Source organism: Anser cygnoides, chromosome 6 (genome assembly GCF_040182565.1).
Source record: "Anser cygnoides isolate HZ-2024a breed goose chromosome 6, Taihu_goose_T2T_genome, whole genome shotgun sequence".
NCBI classification, from domain to species: domain Eukaryota; kingdom Metazoa; phylum Chordata; class Aves; order Anseriformes; family Anatidae; genus Anser; species Anser cygnoides.
The window spans coordinates 22,883,899-22,903,946 of NC_089878.1; the positions used below are offsets into that span (position 1 = coordinate 22,883,899).

The 20,048-nt window shown below is 37.7% G+C and overlaps 1 protein-coding gene across 11 annotated transcripts in view; it reads right to left on the reverse strand.

Moving 5' to 3' along the window:
• Window positions 1-20,048, reverse strand: part of CSRNP3 (cysteine and serine rich nuclear protein 3) — a 104,870-nt gene that overhangs the window by 64,158 nt on the left and 20,664 nt on the right. For 3 of the 11 annotated variants that reach the window (XM_013171384.3, XM_066999743.1, XM_048061454.2), the window contains exons 1-2: window positions 15,949-15,965; window positions 11,014-11,184 (exon numbers count right to left, since the gene is read on the reverse strand). In XM_013171384.3, coding sequence (XP_013026838.2) covers window positions 11,014-11,161 — 148 coding nt within the window. In that variant the 5' untranslated portion in view covers window positions 11,162-11,184; window positions 15,949-15,965. Of the gene's footprint in view, window positions 1-678; window positions 770-11,013; window positions 11,185-11,810; window positions 12,457-15,948; window positions 15,966-20,048 lie in introns of those variants that run through there. The other 8 variants (XM_048061455.2, XM_013171388.3, XM_013171390.3 and 5 more) reach the window with 5 other exon arrangements.

Sequence of the window (20,048 nt, forward strand, 5' to 3'; positions counted from 1 at the left end):
TACAGATTTTCTAGTATCTGAGAAAAACTTACAACAAATTATGAACGTGTTATCTGAGAGATCTTTTTTTTCCCTCTTCTTTCCTTTTCTAATTAAGCATTTTAAATTACTTTGTGAAGTTCTTATAATACTATACTGATTACACACAGTTCTTTGAACACATTTACTACTTTTGATGTGTTGGCTAGCTCTTTGTGCTTGAATAAATCATGTCCATTACTTCCAGTCCTCGGAAGAAATAAATTACATCATGATGTGACAAATTAAAATACAAGCTTTGGAAGTACCTCTTCAGAAAACTTTGTTTCCTTTTCCAGAATATTAAACAGCTTATACTTTTGCAAGCAAGTGAAGAAAGATGCAAATATGCAACAATTAATTCATTTACAAACAAAGACAAGTACTTAGGAACATTTTTCCTCTATAAATCTAATTACAGTGGAAGCTGTTGATGTATATTAACCCAAAAGCTTTTAGAATTAATTTTAAGCAATTTTAAACAAATTTGCAGCTGGAAATTGGAATATCTTCCCTAATGCTGTTCTAAAATTGCTGATAAAAATCTCTGTAGATGTAAAATATAACATATTTTGTACCATCAAATGGTAGAAAACTGAAACTAGGTCTGCGTAATTGTATAGATAGATGCATGTGAATAACTGCTACTGTACTACTGACCTTGTGATCTCAAAGAACGGCAGTTTCTCTCAGGAGATTTTTAGACCTCTGAAATCATGTTTTCAGTCTGTAGACATTTCCTTAATCTGTCCTTAAAAAAATGAAATTCATGTCTCATTACTGTTAAAATGATACCAACAAACATTTAGAATTTCTACCGAAGTATTACTGATGCCCTATACAAACTCACAGAATAAACAGCAAATTCGGGTTTTTTTCAACAGAACTAATTAACATGAGGAAAAAGATTTCAGAAGAGCATGTGAGTCACATGTATGAGTAAGTCATACAAGTTATTTAACCAAAATATTAATTTAAGATTGATCTAAATTATTGAATATCTCATATAATGTATTTCAGAAGGAACAGATGTGACTTTTTATTTTAAATGAGTGTGAAACCTTTGAGCACATAGCCAGTGTGCATATTTGGGTTCTGGTATACACTAGGCACTTCTGCTCAGACAGAACAGGAAGACTGAACACCTAAGCATCTTTGCACTGAACAGAACAAAATTCAGTAACAGCAAGGACAATTAAACATTAATCTTGCTTACCAAGGCAGGTGACAGACTTGCCATCTGTTGAAGTACTTAAAGCAATGTTTATTATCTTTCTAAAATCCATTTTTGCATATATGTTTTGAAAAAAAAAAGTCCTTAATCCGTATTGTACGCTTGTGCATGAGGCTATGGTAAAGGGAGAAGAAGGGAACAGGAGCACAAGCCAGTGACAGTTCTGACTTTGCAATTACAGGTACTAAACTAGTTTACTAGCTTGCATCACTTTCCATTTTGCCTCATAACACTTGTGATCATGCTTGAAAATAACTTCATAACTTGGTTCGGTATTTCAGCTCAACTTGCAGAGGATCAGAAAGGAATATTCATTTCAACATATCTGAACTCAGAATCTGGTTTCAATGGCTTGACTGATCATTTCTCACCTTCTTCTGCGGCACTGAAAATTGAGAACTGCTGGAGACAAGCTCATGGCCAGACAAAGTGAGAGGCATTGCATTTGTGCCTGGAAGGTGTTCTGTACTCATTGCTAGTTCATAACAACATGATTGTTAAGAAACTATGATACAGACTCCAGATAGACCTCTGACACTTTCCATATCCTCCCTCAGCACAAGGCATGCTCTGCTAGCTGTCACTCTTTGGACATACAATTTCTACTGTGTCCTTATCTTGCCAATTCGTCTTTACCTCAACAATCTTGACATGTCTGGATATTGAGCTTCAGTGGTACAACTGATAAATACCATACTCTATTTAAGGCATGCTTATGATTTTTTTTAGGATCAAAATAATTTAGAAAATAAGTTTTTGATCATGATACAAGAAGTTCAGATGATAATTAAAGCCTGTGTCATAAAGGCAAACTAAACTACATCAGCCCCCAAAAGCATTAAGAACTCTCTGTTGTTACACAAAGTAATTGATATTTCTTCCCAATACTGCTGCTGTGTTCATGTATCACAGTGTCACAGTGTAGGGAAATGGATACAGTGCATGCAACTCCGTCTTTTTAGAGCAAGAAAGAGGTTAACAAGCAAACATATATATATATATACTGAGATATGCAAACAAATTAGTCAGTAGCTAATCTAATAAAACATGACCAAAGCAATGGAGAGAAGCATGCCAGGCAGCATGGAACACACTGAAGAGGTTTTATAACTTCAGAGCAATAAACAGGGCTACAAAAGATGCACAGGCAGAAAGGGGAAAAGAAAATTCAGGAGAAGTCAAGAAGTGGTTCCAGCATCAGCTGCCAGAGGCATATGACTTTGTGCACGTGAATAATTTAACATCATTTGCTGCCAGTGGGACAGTAGGGATTGCAAACAAGGACAGTTAGGGATCTATATAGCCCCCACCTCAACCTCTAGTAAGTCGGTATTTTTGCTTTCTTGTCCTTAATTTCTATTAAACTTTAAGATTCCTACAAACTACAGAGAAAATACATTAAATATTTCAAAGTGGAATAGGGTTTTTCTCTAAATAACAACAAAGTCCACCAAATAAAAAACATCAATGCAAATCCTTTCTCTGAAAACCTATTTTAACAATTTTTTCTGAAAATCATAGTTCTAATCAAATCACAACAGTTAATGACTTAATTAGTCACATGCTCTAGCCCAACACTTACCTTTCTATATTAATCTAATTGTTTGAAATATGTATTTAAAAATGTCAACTCAAGCTTCATTTCAAATGTCACAAACTCCTCTCATCTGGTGGCTTTTTTCCAAACACTCTGCACTATATTCTCATTTTTTTTGAGAAGCCAGAAGTATGCTTTTGACACTGACTCAATGCCCAATAGTTTGAGTAAAGTTTATTCATACAGTAGGCTAGTGATTTGTGTCTATTCCACACTAATCACTCAAAACTAAGAATACTACATGCGTAAAACAATGTGTAAAAGATGAAAAGCAGCAGCAGTCAATAGGTGTGCTTCATTTAAAAAAAAATCACAAACTTTCTCACTTTTTTGGTAGAATGTAGGTCACCTACAGTTTCCATAGTAACCGCTGCTGAACCGCTCTACAGATGACCACTGCCTATGGTTGCTTTCATCGCTAGCAGGTGGTTTACAAATACAGTTATGCCTTAGTTAGAATGAGAAAGAGCTAAAAGAAGTGCTTGGAATTGCCCTTAATTTGCTTTCAAATATAACTCCTGCTTTAACATTTTCAAAAGCATTACCTAATAGCCTTCAGTAGATAAACTACCCTCACTAACCTGTTGGAAAATGCACAAAAACTTTCAGTACTAAAAACTTACTCTTTGTCTCCATCAAGCCTGGACTCTCAAAACTGGAGACAATCAACTTCACAAGTTTATGAAAAATATTTATACAGCAATCCACTGAACATCAGTAACACAGGAAGTTCAAAAAGGACTCACAAGTAGCTTAAGCTGTCTTTGATAGGCACACAGCAAATTCTGAAACTGTGTATTCAGTACACATTGCAAGTGGGAGTTAAAGACTTGGCAGAGTATTACCTTGCACGCAACCACACAGCAAAACCCAGTGATATAACAAGAACCATGGATAAGAAAGGTTAAAGCCTCACTGGGGAGGAAGTGGTACAGGACTAAGTCAAACTGGTGGTGAAAATCCTTTTCTTACCACTATTACTCCAGGGCATACAGAGTTGACGATGAATTAATTAAAATACAAAGACCCTATATTACAAAAAGACACTAATTGGCTTTGACAGGGAATTGGGAAGTAACAGGACAAGTCAATGCCCTTGACCAACCACAAGCTGTTTCCCCCTTTAGAACAGAGTCATTTCACTATATTATGAGCTCAGACTGAACCAGATACTTATCATTAGTTAAAGGTATTATGAACGCTCTTAAGGTTCAGGGTCTGGATGCTACACACATGCCTTAATGCTACTAGTGCTACAAATGCATTGTGGTGGGCTAGAATCAGTATTCACGTACACAATTAGAACACCAAAAATGTTACATATTCAATGACCAGAAGAATGACAATCAGTAGCGTTGAATGGCATCGAGGAGACTGTTTCTGATATTTTGTCAGTCTCGGACCTTAATTACTTAAATACTACAGTTAATAGAATTGTGTGCATTTCTAAGATTAACAGAATAGCATCTTAGCACCTGTCAACTTTAGCAGTTTAGCAAGCAAAAATGATAGCCTCTTCAGCTGCTATTGCCAGAAGTGCAAATCGCTGACGTGCAGGAGGTGCCCTTGAAAGACAGCACTGCTGAAGAAGAACTGTGTCATAAACAGTTTCTTGGAGTTCTGATAGACCACAACCAAGAATAGTAGGCATATTTTCCATTTTTTAATATCTCTATTCAAAGCAAATGTGTAGGAGAAAGGTAGGAATCTTCCGCAAATTTGTGTGAGGCAGGCACTTATAGATCTTACTGATCTGCTTGTTTCTCTCATTGCACAAGTTGCATAACTACCTTCCTAACATATCGCACTCTACCTTACCTACTATCTATCTGATCAGATATAAAGCTCTCCTCTAGCAGGAAGTTCCAACTGAAAACAAAGAATTAACTCACATGTCTCAGGAGGTACTCAGCATCCTAGTACTTTATTCATATTTCCCGGTCTTAAATAATGTATTCCTTACACAAACAACGTAATTTGTTAAAAGCACTAAATCTAACTTGCTTTAAGTTTCAAACCATCTTTAAAGACTGGTATTAAAAACTTGTAAACCAGTATAAAATGCAGAATACGTACTAAACGCATGAAATGAAAAAATGGTACTAAATAAGAAAAAGGAGGCTATTATAAGAGTCTTTCGGAAGCTTCATTTGCTTTGTAAGAGCACATAAAGAAAATCCAAGGGAAGCTGCTGAAGGGCCATTGGGACTCTCAGTAGGAATAAAAGCTAGCGTTAGGACAGAGCAGCCTTGAGAAAGAAAGCATAAAGAAAAATTTTCAGGCAAAAATGAAGCTATTAGAAGTTATAAACTGGTAACAGAAAAATCCATTTTCCTTCTTTTATGATTTGATTCATCAACGATTTCCCTACAGAATTTAATGTAATAGTATCAGACCACCCTCAGCTTTCACTAGCATCAAAATGTCATAATGTTTCCTCATGTCTGAGAAGCAAGACTGCTACTTTTAGTACCCAAGACACCTAAGTTTTCACCTTTAGGAAACACATTGTAAAATTCTGGTATTATTTGTTGAAGACCATGGAGCAAGACTGCATTAAAATAAAGCCCATCTACAACATCTACAACATGGTTTCTCCAGAAGAGAATGTTGGGTAAGACTAGATCAAATGCAAATTTAAAATCAGTTGAAAAGAAGAACTGACATTAAAGATTGTGGGTTTAGGTACATTCCTCTTCATCATGAAAGTCACAGTCATTATGATTTCATGTTTTTTAAAATTCTATATACATGTCACAGGTGAGAGAAAACAGACCTTACATTCTATGTGTATAAATGATTTTCATTTATCTGTAAAATTACTGAAGTTATTTTGCAGATTAGAACAGCATCTGAAGACAGCAACTACTATAAAAAGTACAGAACTAGTGCCTTGGATTGTATCCAATATACTACTTAATTGTTACTATAATTTTTATTCTGCATCATAAATCAAGGACAAAATCCAACCATCAAGTTTAATTTTTAGCAAACCTCACAGAGAAGAGATCAGCAAATCTCGCTTCATATATCACATTACTGTCATTCTGAACTAGGAATGCCAGGCAGTACATAACATACTCCTGAGTGTGGACCAGGGCTTACACATCTGCAAGGCGCCTTTCTCTAACAAAAACAGAACAGAACTGGAAGTGCTACAAAATCCCAATCAACATTTTCCAGTAATTTTCTGATGTGTTTTTAAAATATGTTCTGCACAGTAATGTAGTGAAAGAGGATGAGTCACTTTTACTGACTAAGAATTTACAAACTGCTAGAGCATTAAATTCCTTTGATCTTGATAAAACTGGTTTATTCTCATTTTGTTCATTAGCCCTCCCTCTTTTCCCAGTTATGAGACAGCCAATCTGTGGCCCTTTCTGCAAGCTGACATATTTGCCAAGGAAAATCTGTTACCGGCGCTTTCTTGCTCTTAATAAAAAACATCCTGTTGCTTGTCAAACTCCTCCTGCCTCAGGGAACCTCTTCCTCTCTTTTAGTTCATATATGATATGATCAACAAGCTGTTTTTCCACACCAAAAGCTATTAGCTCCTCTCTGTACTTCTAATAATTGTTCACCTGTGGATTATGACCACTCTCTTTATTCTCTTACAGTCCAGAAAGTCATTTTCTTGTTCTTCTCTACTCCCACCTTTTTTTTTTTTTTGACTCCCACTTGATGAAATTCCATCATCAGTCCCTAATACTATTTTGCTGATGATCTGCAAAATTGCCAAAGAATCTCAGAAAGCAACCTGCTATGTAGCTTTGAGCCACATCCTAGGTACATTCCTTTTAGTGTTAACATGGTAATGTAAATATCCATGTGATTTGAAAAGTAAGAATGTCTTAAGTTATAAATTATCACTAATTTTCCAGAAAGTTATTCAGGAACTGTAACAGGGTTATTTTCTCAACTGTTCTATCTAAGAAATTACTGTACATGGAGTCTGCCACAAGCAGGTATCCCTATTTAGGCAAAGATTCAATTACAACACTGATCAGTGAAAAACATCCCTGTGTTCACTCTACTATGTTGATGGAAAAATATTATACAGTCCAAAAAATATTTCAGCTCTTTATTCTTATTCTTTAACAATCAAAAATCATGGTTGTCATAGAAACTGTAAAAACTGAAGTCAGTCAGGACATAACAACGAGATAATGGAAAGTGTCTGCTGGCTTAGGTTTTCATGTTGGAAATGCCTCAGTAAATTTACCTGGGGAGTCAAGTAGTTCCACAGTTTAACACAATCTTATAATGACAGGTATGATTACTGTTTTTAAGAATCTGGTCAGAGTTCGGAAAACATTAGTATTACTCCTGCTCTACACATTGGTTGTAGCAAATGCACAAAGACTGTTCCAAAAAAAAATCGGTACAAGCCTCTGGGTTAAGGGGACAGAATTTCTTTGATCCAGTGTCTGAGATATCCTGGAGGGACTTTTGGCCAACATTCTCAACATTTCAAAGATCCCATTTGTAGCTTTGTTAACGGAGGCAAATCAAACATCACGTTAGAAACACACATTGCCACTAGCTTCAGTCTCTTACATGCTCTATTCAAAAAAAGAAGTAAGCTGCAAGGCTCTAGCCCAACCGAAGACGGTCCAGCTCCATGTAAAACACCGTTATGTTCTTCTCATGCAACACAAAAATCAGTAAAATAAAACTCTACTCTTAACTAATAAAGGCTACAAGAGCCATTTGCTCTCCACCTCCCTGAGCCACATCACAGACCAAAATCCACACATAAGAGTGCGAAAGAGTTTACTGCAACAAGGTGACACTTGGTAATTATTAATTGACTGGAGCGCCTTATTGCAACCATTTGCCCTTTAAGCAGAGCCCTACCTCACAAAAAAAAATAATCCTAATACATAGAAATATTGTTAGGCTATCCCCAGTGCAGGTGAACAAATCAAGTAGTTTAACCATGAATAATCTGAAAAGCAGCAGTGTGAATGTAGAAGTATTCAGATGTTTTAAAAAACTAGAAAGCCTTGCATTGAGTTTTATGGAGAAATTTGAGGGGCTTTCATTTTCTTCTTTGTTTTTCACATGGTTTCCTTAAACCATTTTCATTCTGTAGCTTTAATTTATTCTTTCAAATAATTAGGTGCATATATTTTGAATAGACAGCAAACAAACATGCATTGGTTTTCCCTATGCTTTCCTAAAATTACCTTAATTTTTTTTTATATTACTACAGGAAAAGCATCTAAAAGCATTCCCTGTGCTCCCTGAGCATGAATGTGCATGAACACATACAGGCAGAAAGACTGAAGTATTGAAGAAGTGTTCAGCTCTGTTTTATCATGACTGCATTGAGCACTTTCCAGACTTGCGTCTTACACATCTTCACTGACCCTCCTTGCTTAGGGATTATATTTAGTGGAAAGTCTGTAGTCTGCAACATGCTTCAGCAATCTACAGAAGGTTAACTGACATTAGAGCAACTTTCCCAGCTGCATCTGAGATTAAGTTTGGGCCTGCACAAATCAACCTGTCAACCTCTCTACCCATCAGTTTAGAAGAAAGTTCTGATTTAAAACAAAATGAAATCCTGCTTCCAGTAAAATGAAAAACAATTAATGAGTGAAAGAGTAAACTTTCTTCAAGGGACTAAGAAACAAACACCATTCACCTTTCCTTTCCAAGAATGTCATGAATTAATTTGTTTGCTGCATACATAGCACAGGCTTCTTACACATATATAAGTACAAAAACATACTTTTTCAAACTATACATATATGTAGTTTACATACATGTATAGTACATATACACTGTTATGCTTTTTGAATACTATAAATTTGTACAAACATGTACACAGACATACACCTTTATTTACTGAAGAAGGTACACTCACTTCCAAGGATGCCACTGGGGACATGAAAAGCAATAAAATGTTACTGCAATCATTAAATGCTTTGGATATGCCCGACAATTATTTTTGATTAAAATATGCAACCACAGGAAAAGAAATAAAAAGATTAATGTAAAATGTTGAGTATTAATTATTAACAGCAGTCTTAATCTATATGCAGCTTATGAAATACTGTTAGAATATTACATTTGACTATCACAAAGAATTTTTATGTACTGACAGGGATTACGGGAGCTCATGGCATAACAGAGGATTTTTTAGATTGCAGTTGTGTCTCAGCAGTCCCTTGGAGATGCAATGAATCTGCGTATGTACTGATAAAGAAGAGTGAGAAGAATTTATATGAATCTTTTGAGATTTTGCTGAACAGCACAGTGGCTTTGGGCACACAGTAGGAGCTCAGACTTCAGGGAACATGTGTACAGAATAAACACACCACCACACAGAGTGGGCTGAGGACGAAAGAATCCGACACTGATCTCACATGAGGTTAGAGCTAATATACTTTACATATTATAAAAGCCTATTGTTGTGCATATAACATATGCTAGCAAGGATATAGTTGTATACAGCAGCAAAGCACGTTTTCATGTTTTGCCCTTTATTCAAATATTACACGATCCAATCCTGCAACTTTATCACACTATTTTTATTTGTACATAATCTTATTTATTTCAACATATATGCATCTAGAGATCTTAGTCTGTTAATAAATTTTGACATCTTGGTTTTGCAGAGACTGGTGACTGACAGAAAGTAAAAACAATAGAAAACGGGAATCTGAAAACCACTATTACCAGTACCTGCTTGAAAAGAAATGTTCTGATACAAAATATGCAACTCCAGATCCTTTTGTAAGGAAAAATCTTATGTAAGTAGTAATCTGTTGCTGTGATCATTCCAATACAAACATTCTGCCCAGAAAATAAGTATACTTTCAAAAACAATGGCTGCTAGGAAAATTGGGAAAATAAAGCAGTGTATATCATATCATCGTATAGGGCTTACAAGGTTTTCTTTGAGGAAACAAACAGGAAAGTAATCCCAAGTACCTCATCTAATTTACAGGAAGTATCGCATTGTCTGGGACTACAGGCCTGATTCTCCACCACCCAATACAAACACCACTGTAAAAAGGATATGTGGCTTCTATTTTAACTCTACTATATTGTCCAAGATTCAGCTATGGAGAGACATGCTCCTTAAATTCAAACCTTGTTGTTTATTTCTGCTTTACAAAGAACACTTTAATCAGTTTATTTTGTGATTTATAAGTGTGTTGTAGCAGTCAGGGATTGTTTTTGTGGGTGGTTTTGTTGGTTTTGTTTGTTTGTTTTGTGTGTGTGTGTTTGTTTCCCTAACAGAAACATTACAAAGCAGTTACCCAAACTGAGTTGTATTAAAGAAATACTGCCATTGCCTATAGAAACCACGAGCAAATAGGTTGTGGCTTTGTCAAGAATGAAACAAAATGAAAAACAACAAAAACCACACAACAATGGAAAATAAATGAAAGCTAAGCAAAATAAATGCATCTACATCATGCCCTGAAGCCTATTCACGCTAGACTAACGCGCTGGCAGACTGCCAAGTGGAAGAAATTCCAGACTGAAAACCGTATTGCTAGGCTGGAAGAGTTCAAGAGCCACCAGCAAGAGCCTCAAAAGACAATCAGAGCAGGGTAATGAGTTGCGGGGGGCGAGGAGGGGGTGGACATCTCACATCTACCTATGTCTTAGATCTTTATTCTTCTCACTATCATTCTAAATTCAGTGAGAAGCCTAGAGAAAACCTGGGCTTTTTGAAACCACTCTACTAGCTACCATCTGCATTCTGTTCTTCAAGTGTCTCATACAGACATCAGGTATGAATGTTATATCTTCTCCAAGAAAATTACACATTTCTTTCTCTGTTTACTCCTGTATAGAGTAGAAGAAAAAGACTGAGGGCTCTTTGGTTGCATTGGATCAGGTGACACAGGATGAGTGGTCATAGGGAGTAACTGTTACAGTACAAAAGTTAAGTTGCCTCTGAAACTCATTCTGACAGCTACTAATTTTTACAAAAAACAAACACACAAAACTGACTAGAGGAAAAGTTGTTTTTAAGAAAGAAGTATTTCCTCACAGTGTCAGCACTGAAATGCAGTAATACAGGGGGAAAAGAAACACACCTCAAATAAATCCAGGTAGTCTACATTGTATTTCTTCAGAGTAAGATGAACCTTTCTTAGCTGTTACAAGAAAAAAAGGATCATGCCACTTTAGTACTTACGGGTAAAATGATTAGAAGCTGATGGATGGACATTGCTTCCACTGTCAGCACTTTCACTGCTAGAAATGTCATCATCTGATTCCCACACACAGGAACAAGGTGAGGAGCCATCAACTTCTTCAAACTTCCTCTTTAAAATTCCACTCATTGCTGCAATGCTGTCACATGCACCTGTAGCAGGAACAGAGGCAATGAAGCATTGAAACATCTGCCTGCTGTCCAAGTCTTCAAATTCATTTAACATGCAGGAGTTTATATATAAATCTGATACTATCACCTTTAGTTAAATGGTTCTTTAACAAGAGTTTTTAAACAACTTTTGCAGGAAGAAGTCCAAAAGACATTCTGACTTTCTTACAGGCAGTCTTTTCTTCTTAAGACAGAAGGTAAATGCCACCTGTTTTCTACCAGCACATTCAAAGTACTGTAACTAATCTCATGCATAAAATTAAATAATAAATATTTCAATTTTGGAGCAAGCTTTGGCTAAGCATACAGTACACATAATCCAATATAGTTCAGTAGAAATGTGCCTTCATATAACATTTAAAAACTTAGTTGGCACCGAGTAACATTACATAGCAAAAATCAGTGTAGCCTACCAAATATAGTTCAGAAAGAAATGCTCAGCACTATCAAATGCCCATATTTTCAATTAGATTTCAGAGCATGAGATGCTTAGCATCTTGATAGGCCAAGCCCTGCAGACACAGTTCTGGCTCATTTTGCAATTTTAATTTATGCAGAAGTTTCTTGCAGAGCATTTATGAAATTAACATATGAGTAGTGGTACATACGTAGACTATTTACATTCATATGGATAAAGTATCAAAGGACTGAAATTATCTTCGTGAACTTTGCTTCCTAATAATACTGTCCAAATATAGCCAGAGTCAGGTTGACCACTCCTCACTGTTTCCCTTTGATTTATAATAGCTGACCTTCTTATCTCCATTTATGGAATAACAAGTAAAAAAAAATCAAAATAATTTTAAAGCAATTCCTAGATCATCTTAACGCATCTGACAGGCTAAAACATTTTTTTCTATATCTTTAATTAAAAAAAAAAATCTTAAATTTACTGTCACTATCATTACTGATTACATCCTTGTGAAGATGGAAAATTAATTCCTAGATCTTAATTTAAAAGTTACAGACAACATCTACACTCTGACTACTAATCAGTGGAAAGTTGCTGTAAATAGCTGTGGGGGGGTAAAAAAAACCAGGTTGCTGCTTGATGCTCTCAAGCATATAGTAGCAAAAAATCCCATTCCTCTGAATGCCACTTGTCTGCAGCTTCTATAAGCTGCCAATAAAATTTATTTCATAATGAAGTTGTTTTCCTCTACTAAGTTTTGTTCTACCTTTATGATGTGTCTAATTGAAAGAAAAGAATTTCAATATAGATGTGGAATGCTAAGATAATGCGACATAATGCTCAGAACAGATGCTGCATAACATGATCTTCACCACCGAACTTGTTTGACTGCAGAGCACACTAAAAATTAAATAACGAATACATTAGGTTCTAATACTGTCAGTCACTCAGGCAGTTTTAAATGCATATGCTTGTCTAAATCTTCTCAGCTTGTTTTACTATTTATGAAAAAACTGTTTTCCTGAAAGGGATTTCTTCAGGCTAAATGCATGACAAACACTACAGGCTTAGATCTCAACCTTTGACCTTTTGTCCAAAAAGGAGTTATCGCATACTGCAGAAAAAGCATTTTAATTTTTCATCCTGAGGACAAGGAAAGGTGCATTCTGTATCATTTTGGAATGATAATGAAAAAAAAGAAAAAAAAACAAAACCTAAATTGTTAAGAATCACCCATTAATATAAAAAATACACTTTCAAAAGAAAAAAATTAAAAAGGAACAAAACCCAAACACACTGGAAACCTAGAAAAATGGAGAGGGGACAGAAAACCCCAAAGGATAGGGTCAGAAACAACTCCTTCAAACTGCCCTCTGTGTCCTCACTATATCTATTGCCAACCACCTTTTCCACTGCCTCCTGCAGTGCTTACAGCACTGAATTTGTGAAATCACAATTATTTCCATGGCAACTGCCTGCAATATCAAAACCAAAGGATTACAGCTTGACTGCAGAATAGGGTAAAGAAGCAGCTGGAGTGTGAGAAAGAAAATGCTTACACTCAAACATCTCAGTGAAGAGACAGAAGAGTGAGAAAAGGGCTGACAGGGTTTACTGTGCAAGCAAAACCTAGGTCAAATCCACGTCTAAGCACATTGAAATTGTGGCTACAGAGCCTTAAAGCCCAAAGAACCTCTGTCATTACTGCACTGTAAGGCAAACCTAATAGCTGTAATCATCACTAGCGTGCAGACCATCAGAAAGAGCTAATTTCATAGCCTGAGACGATTTCCAGACAAAAGCCCTTTTGCCAGACATTGTCTTCTGCAAGTATACTACACAGTGCCTAGATGACTAACATACATCTTGCCCCTCAGTAAAGCTGTCGCAGATGGTGACAGTCTCAGTCACCATAACTGTTTACAGCTAGTAGCAGCAAATATTTTTCACACCAAAGGGTTTTTACATTTCCTTGCGTTCAGCATAGCCTACATTTGCATCACGTGCCATGACCTGGCAGCAGTAAAGCCACTGTATTAGGATTTCTAGAACAAACCGTAAGAAATGATTCCCAGGATCCCTGAACGGATGGACAGAGTAGTTTTACACCCAGCTAGCTGATACAGATAAGCCAGAAGGTATGGGAACACTGCAGAAGATGAGTATCACCATGACACTTAAAGAAGGCATAACTATCCGTTTAAAAATGTATGTATAGTTATCACTGCTGCCCAATTTTTGTTCTGAATTTCTCTTGCGGGGAGATTATCTTATCAAGAAGGTTGCTTGACAAAGCAGTCGCGCTAAAATTTAGGTGTTGTCACTTTTCTAGGATCTGTTGATTCATGTCTCTGCAGGAAAATGCTAGATAGGGGAAAGATATTTACACAACTCAAGAGCTTGGATATCACACAGATAGATTACAGGGCATCTAAACCTGTTTGTACAGACTACGTACCAGCAGGAGATACCCTCAAAATCACATCTGTATAAACAGCTGCCATTCCAGAAGCAATATTCTTCAGAAAGAGGCACATCTGCGCAGGAGCGAGGCATGTTCGATCGGATACATTTAACCCATGCCTCATTTACACAGACATCATGCAGTACCTGCATGACACATCCGCATCTCCAGGATCCATAAGCATGGCAACATACAACCCGGTACTATTTATCCAAGTGTCACTTCGCACTGTTGATCACATGATACATTGCAGTGGAAAACAGGAAAAAGCAGCAGTCCAACTTCTGGCAGCAATGAAGCCACAAAGTTTGTGGTATCTATAAAGGTTCCACTAGTCCAGAATCAGGGAACCAGGACAGGGAACTCTGAATTGTCAGTCTTTTTCTGCATTGCAGTTACAACTGAATCAGTAGTTTCAAATTTTTGGGAGTCAAACTGAAGCTACTGCAGTCACATGGCAAAAGCAAAATAAAGCCAAATATCCAAGACAGTACATTAGACGGAACAGGAATAATCTCTTACACACAGAAGTACTACAGCAGTATGCATATTCTGAAGAAAAATAAGCAAAGGTGTGCATTTCTGCATCAAATTCAGTACACAAATGTACGTGACTCTACAGGAACCAACCAATGTCATGTGACTGAGAAAAACAGATGTCCAGAATAAAGTAAACACAAAATTAAAAAAGTAGTAAGTCACTATGCTCGAACTCCCAGTAAGATACCAGTGAGTTCCAGCCTTCAGAGGCAAATGCTGAGACAAGAACCAGCTAGTCAGAGATCTGCCACAGCAAACTGCAGGTTTAGGTGAAAAAGGAAGAAAGCTGGCTTGCAGAGTTCAATTAAAAACAGACCTTTGTGGATAATCATTAAATTGCTGTGTAAAAGCTCAGACGGACTTGGACCAGCATCCTGCTGTCTCACACAACCAAGTAAGATGCAGGCCGTGGAAGCTTTCCTGTGCGTTGATGTATGCTTCACAACGCAAACTCCTCACGCAGTGAAGTGCTGCATCATCCTCTGCCACACTCCTCACCACGCTAATGGGGCACTAAACTACACCGAGGCAAAGCACAGCTCAAACTGAGGTAACAGTATATCAGAACAAGGAAAATCAGCCACACGTGCCTTGTCATGAGCTGCAGGTCAGGCACCAAATGCCTGACGCAGACAAGGGTTCTGAGAGGAAATGGCAACTTGCCTCAGCAGAAGCCCAGGATGCGTGCCTGCTGGAAGGAGAATCTGTTTCCCTCACTCCCCCGCATCCATCCTTCCTCCTTTTCCTCCTCTCTGAAGAAGCTACAGGCATGTAGGGGCAGATTGACCAGCTCCCAGCTGCAGGTAGCTGCCCGGAAAAGCGAGGCCTCAAGGCACCATGGCAACAGGCTCTGCCTTGCACGGTGCCAGACAACTGGCAGACACCCCGCACCCGCAGGCTCAGAGGCAGCGCGCTATTGCTGGAAGAGAAAAACCCCATGCGGGTTTAGGGGCATCTAAAGCAGTCACAATGCTACTGGTAACCTATTGAGTGAAATAATGCAAAAGCCTGGCTAGATTGACTTCTTGTGCCTCAAAAGGCTGGAAATTTTAGAAAACCATGGTAACAATCATTACAGCAGTCCTGCAGATAGCAGGAATCTCCAAACACCAGTGAAGAGCCCCAGAAGAGCTATATTAGAATTACTGGTGAGTGGAAGGGAGGGGTGACACTGCAGCATTACCTGTGGTCCTAGGAGACACTTCTTGCTGTGATGTTCCCATGTAAGACATGCTGCCACCCTCAGTCTTTCACTGCCACCCATAGACAGAAAAAAAAAAAAAAAAAAAGTAAAACAAAAAATAATCCACAAAACAAAAAGCACCTGTACCTTGTGGGATAGGCAGCACAGGGAGAGGTTGAAGCATTTCTCATAACTTGCACTTCTGCTATCACTTTGAAATGTGCTAAAAGATGCTAAGAAAACAGACAACAAGCTGCAATATAGAAATAGGGAATTCACAAAATCTTCAGTTAATGACGAGACCAAGACATGCTCATCCTATTCATACTCTATAAATAAATGACTGTGTTTCAAAATTCAGCACTAGATATATATACAGCTCATGTATCGTCTTATGGGAAATAGAACAAGTACAGAGCATACCTGCAAAGTCATAAACATCAAGTATGTACCATATGCAGTAGCCACAACATAAAATAGAACAGATATGCAATAATAAAATAGGTCCCTGCCTCAGATTATATATTTTCCTGCTCGCTACAGGAAACAGTTATTGACTAAAGCTCAGGAAAAACAAGATACAAATCCAAGAACACAAAGGCATTTAGGCTAAAATAAAGTCCAATTAATTGCTTCTTTCGTTCACTTATGAAATCTTATTTTGCACTAATTCCTTCTTGAGAGATGATCACATACCATAATAAAATCTACCTAATTCTTACCTGAAAATGAAAATAAAAGGCAGCCATCAAAGACCTGACGTATGAGTCATACAGTCTTTTGCCTCATCTCAACTGTATCAACTCAAAGTATGGAAAAACATAAGATAAACTCTAAAGTAGCAATACAGATTCTCTTCCAAACAAAAACCACTTCTGTGTAAATGACTGCAAACAGAACAGGAGGATGCAGAAAACAGATGTTACACACAAAACATTACTGCAAGTACTCATCACAAACAACTCCCACCCACTGGCCAGTCAGCATGTACTGTAACATGCTAGGGAGACTTGGCAAATAATTTCACAGTTAAATCATGAATATTGATGCTCACAAGCAGAGATGTTTGGGTTATTTGTTGTGATTAACATTCTTGCTGAATATACATCTATTTCTTAGCTCGCAAACAAAACTTGATATATTTTCAAGAAATTTTTCTTACCTGCTTAAAAACATCAGTAACAGAGATGGTCATGAAACAATCAAGGTGTTTGCTTAGCTACACATATCATGCTTTACTATTTTGCTCTTTGTGTAATTGACAGTTTGAAAAGGGAAAAAAAAAGGAGTCATAACTGAAAGCATCTATAGTGACAACATCGCTCACACAAATAATACCATTTGCTTGTGAAAATGACTATTCATGTAAAGGACTGCATTAATGCACACACAAATCCATTTACATGAATGCTTGCAAACAGTGAACAACAGAGGTACAAGAACATGAATCAAACAGCTGTTCAGAATTCAAATTAATGTTTGCAATACATGTTTTGGTGTATTTGGCAGCTCTAATCACAAGCACCAGTTGTCAGAGGTAGGTAGGCTCTGATAATTTCACTAGTACAGTCTGTAAAAACTAAAAACACACAGCAAGACGATTCCACTTAGGGATTACTGCATAGGCAACAGGGAATACCATTAGTATAATCTTACTCATAAATTCGCGCGTATAGCAGTGGTTAAGTTACACAGTCATAAACTACGAAAATCCTTTACTTTCTTGCTTCAGTCTAGCTAAACCCATAGCACTAGGTAAATGCCATAGGAATAAGGCTGTGTATTTCAACCTAGGGAATTTGTTCCGGCATTGCAAGCCAAATCCTGCCAAGTCTGCTCTTTGCAGGGTTTCTATACCATCGCTTTAGAGCACTCCTGATTTCACACTTGAGTACTAATCCACGAATCTTCTAGACTGCCTACACATTGTTGTACGCTCCACTGTATGCGCCACTAGCTCCACCAGCAATGAATTTAGAATGCCATAGGGATGCTGGCATATGCTCACTTCCTCTCCCTGCACGCAGTATGGATGCGATAGTGAGTGGTAAATCTGTCACACTTAGCATGCCATAAGGTCTCCAAGAGCATGCCATAAGGTCCTACATACACCAAGTGTGCACATATCCCCTTTCTCCACCTCCAAATATAAAATGTCCGTATATAACAGTATTAAAGCAGTTTTCTGATGTCTGATTTCAACAGTTACGTGGAACACACACAATTCAGCAAACAATAAAATTCTAGGCTGGTTCTCCTAGGTCTTCTGGAATGCCTTCTCCTAGGCATGGTGCCTGAAGAGCAAAGAGAGAGGGGGTAAGAGGCAGTGATAATTCAAGCAGACATCCAGGAACTTTGCAGTCAGGGCTCCGGGGTGCAACCTGGCAGAAGTGGATTCAGAGGCACTCAACAACAGAAAAGACATTCCTGTCCAGATTAGATTTGCCTACAGAAGGGGCACAGTTTGAGACTGTGTTTCATTCATAATAGTTTTTTTAAATCTGCTGCATCAAAAACTGCTTCCACATGAGTGAATGATGCATAAATGGTACTGTTTCCTATAGGCAAACAGGAGATCAAGGAGCAAGTCATGCTGAAGATGGGTCACAAACTCACGCCCATAATACCTAACCATCATCTAAGTCATCTAGGACACTTTTAGCTGGGCCTGTCATGAAGTCATCACCAAAGTTTTCAGGTAAACCACCAACAACCTGGTGCTGACCAATTATCTTCTGCAAGGTTTTAAGCTTTGATGATGAAATTTCACTAATAATTAAAATCTCTTCATTGAACACTACTGCAGAAGATGTTCTCTTGCTTCTGTTTGAAGAACAGAAACAGTGCAACGTATTTGGCCTCCATTACTGAAGCATCTGTATCCCAGAATAAACTTTTAAGCTTGTATGTGAACCAAGAAAAGGCTTATTACTTTTTAGAATGTGCTGCAGAAGGACAGTGTGTGGCAGAGCTCTGGCCAGGAGATGTCAACTGTCCATAAAATTGAGATGTGAGCAAGACACTGCCACCTGACAACTGACTTTTACAGGTACACAGCCTTTTAAAGAAGAGTGGAAGTGATGGAAGAACTGGACTGTTCGCTGTATGAGACAGCATGCTAGCAACACATCATTATTGTATCTGTTTGCAAAAGGACAGAGCGTTTGGTTTGCTTAGCCCCTCACTAGTATTTCCTAACTGGAATGAGATTCTGAGACCACCAGCCGTGTTTTCAGCATGTTTTTGGCACAGCGCCTTTGCATTAAGCTGCTCCCAGCAACAGGAATAGCAGTAGGGTCCAGCTCTGTAGTGGAGACTGTAAATGCAAACAACTTACAAAGTGCTGAAAAATGAATGTTCTTTAACTTAAATTTTGCGTATTAGACCAGGTAGTGACATTAGTAGACATGCTGCAATCCATCCTCATACTATTTCAGTACTCATCTTCCACACCCTTCTTTTGTGAACATCTTGTACACTGCCTGCTGAGGAGCTGCACAAGATGGTAGGAAATCTTGTACATCTCAGGATACTCCTGCCAACATACACTATGGATTTAACCAGTATGTGCCAAAAGGGCCCTCAGACCTCTCCAGCTGAGACAGCATGCAACAGGGAGCGAATCAGCATGTATTTAAACACAGCCTGTCTGCTTGTTCACCATTGCCAAAAGCTAGCAGAAACAGCACAAATTCAATAGTTCTTCCTTTCTGCCCCATGATCTCTGCATTTTGGTACAGTGTTTATTCTGAAATCTGTAGTGCTTAACAACAGAGTTTTGTTTGTTTAAAAAAAAAATAAACCTGAACTACAAAAAGAACCAACGTAAGCTAGTGAAACAAAAATGTCCTGGAGCATACTTGGAAAAGTAACCCTGAACTAGGTTTTCCTCTTTTACCCAAAAAGACATGAGCAAATTCTTCCAGCTTAATGGTTTATGTATGAATGGGGGCATGCATGTGTATGCACAAATTTTAAATAGTGAAGGAAGGAATCCTTCTTACCTTGCTCTTGCAATAGTTATTGACAATAATGATGTTACCTATACATGAGAGGATATCTTAAAAATGTCTAACTTTAGGTGATGAGGGGTTAGAAATAAGAGAACTGGATAGCTTGGTATTTTGGGGGAGAGGAGACTAACAAATGTTGTAACATTGTCTGTCCTCACCTATGTGGTCTGATACCAGCTGTATAGCACAGAACAATTAAATTCTCTCCCTTTTCGGACATGAACAAATAGTGCA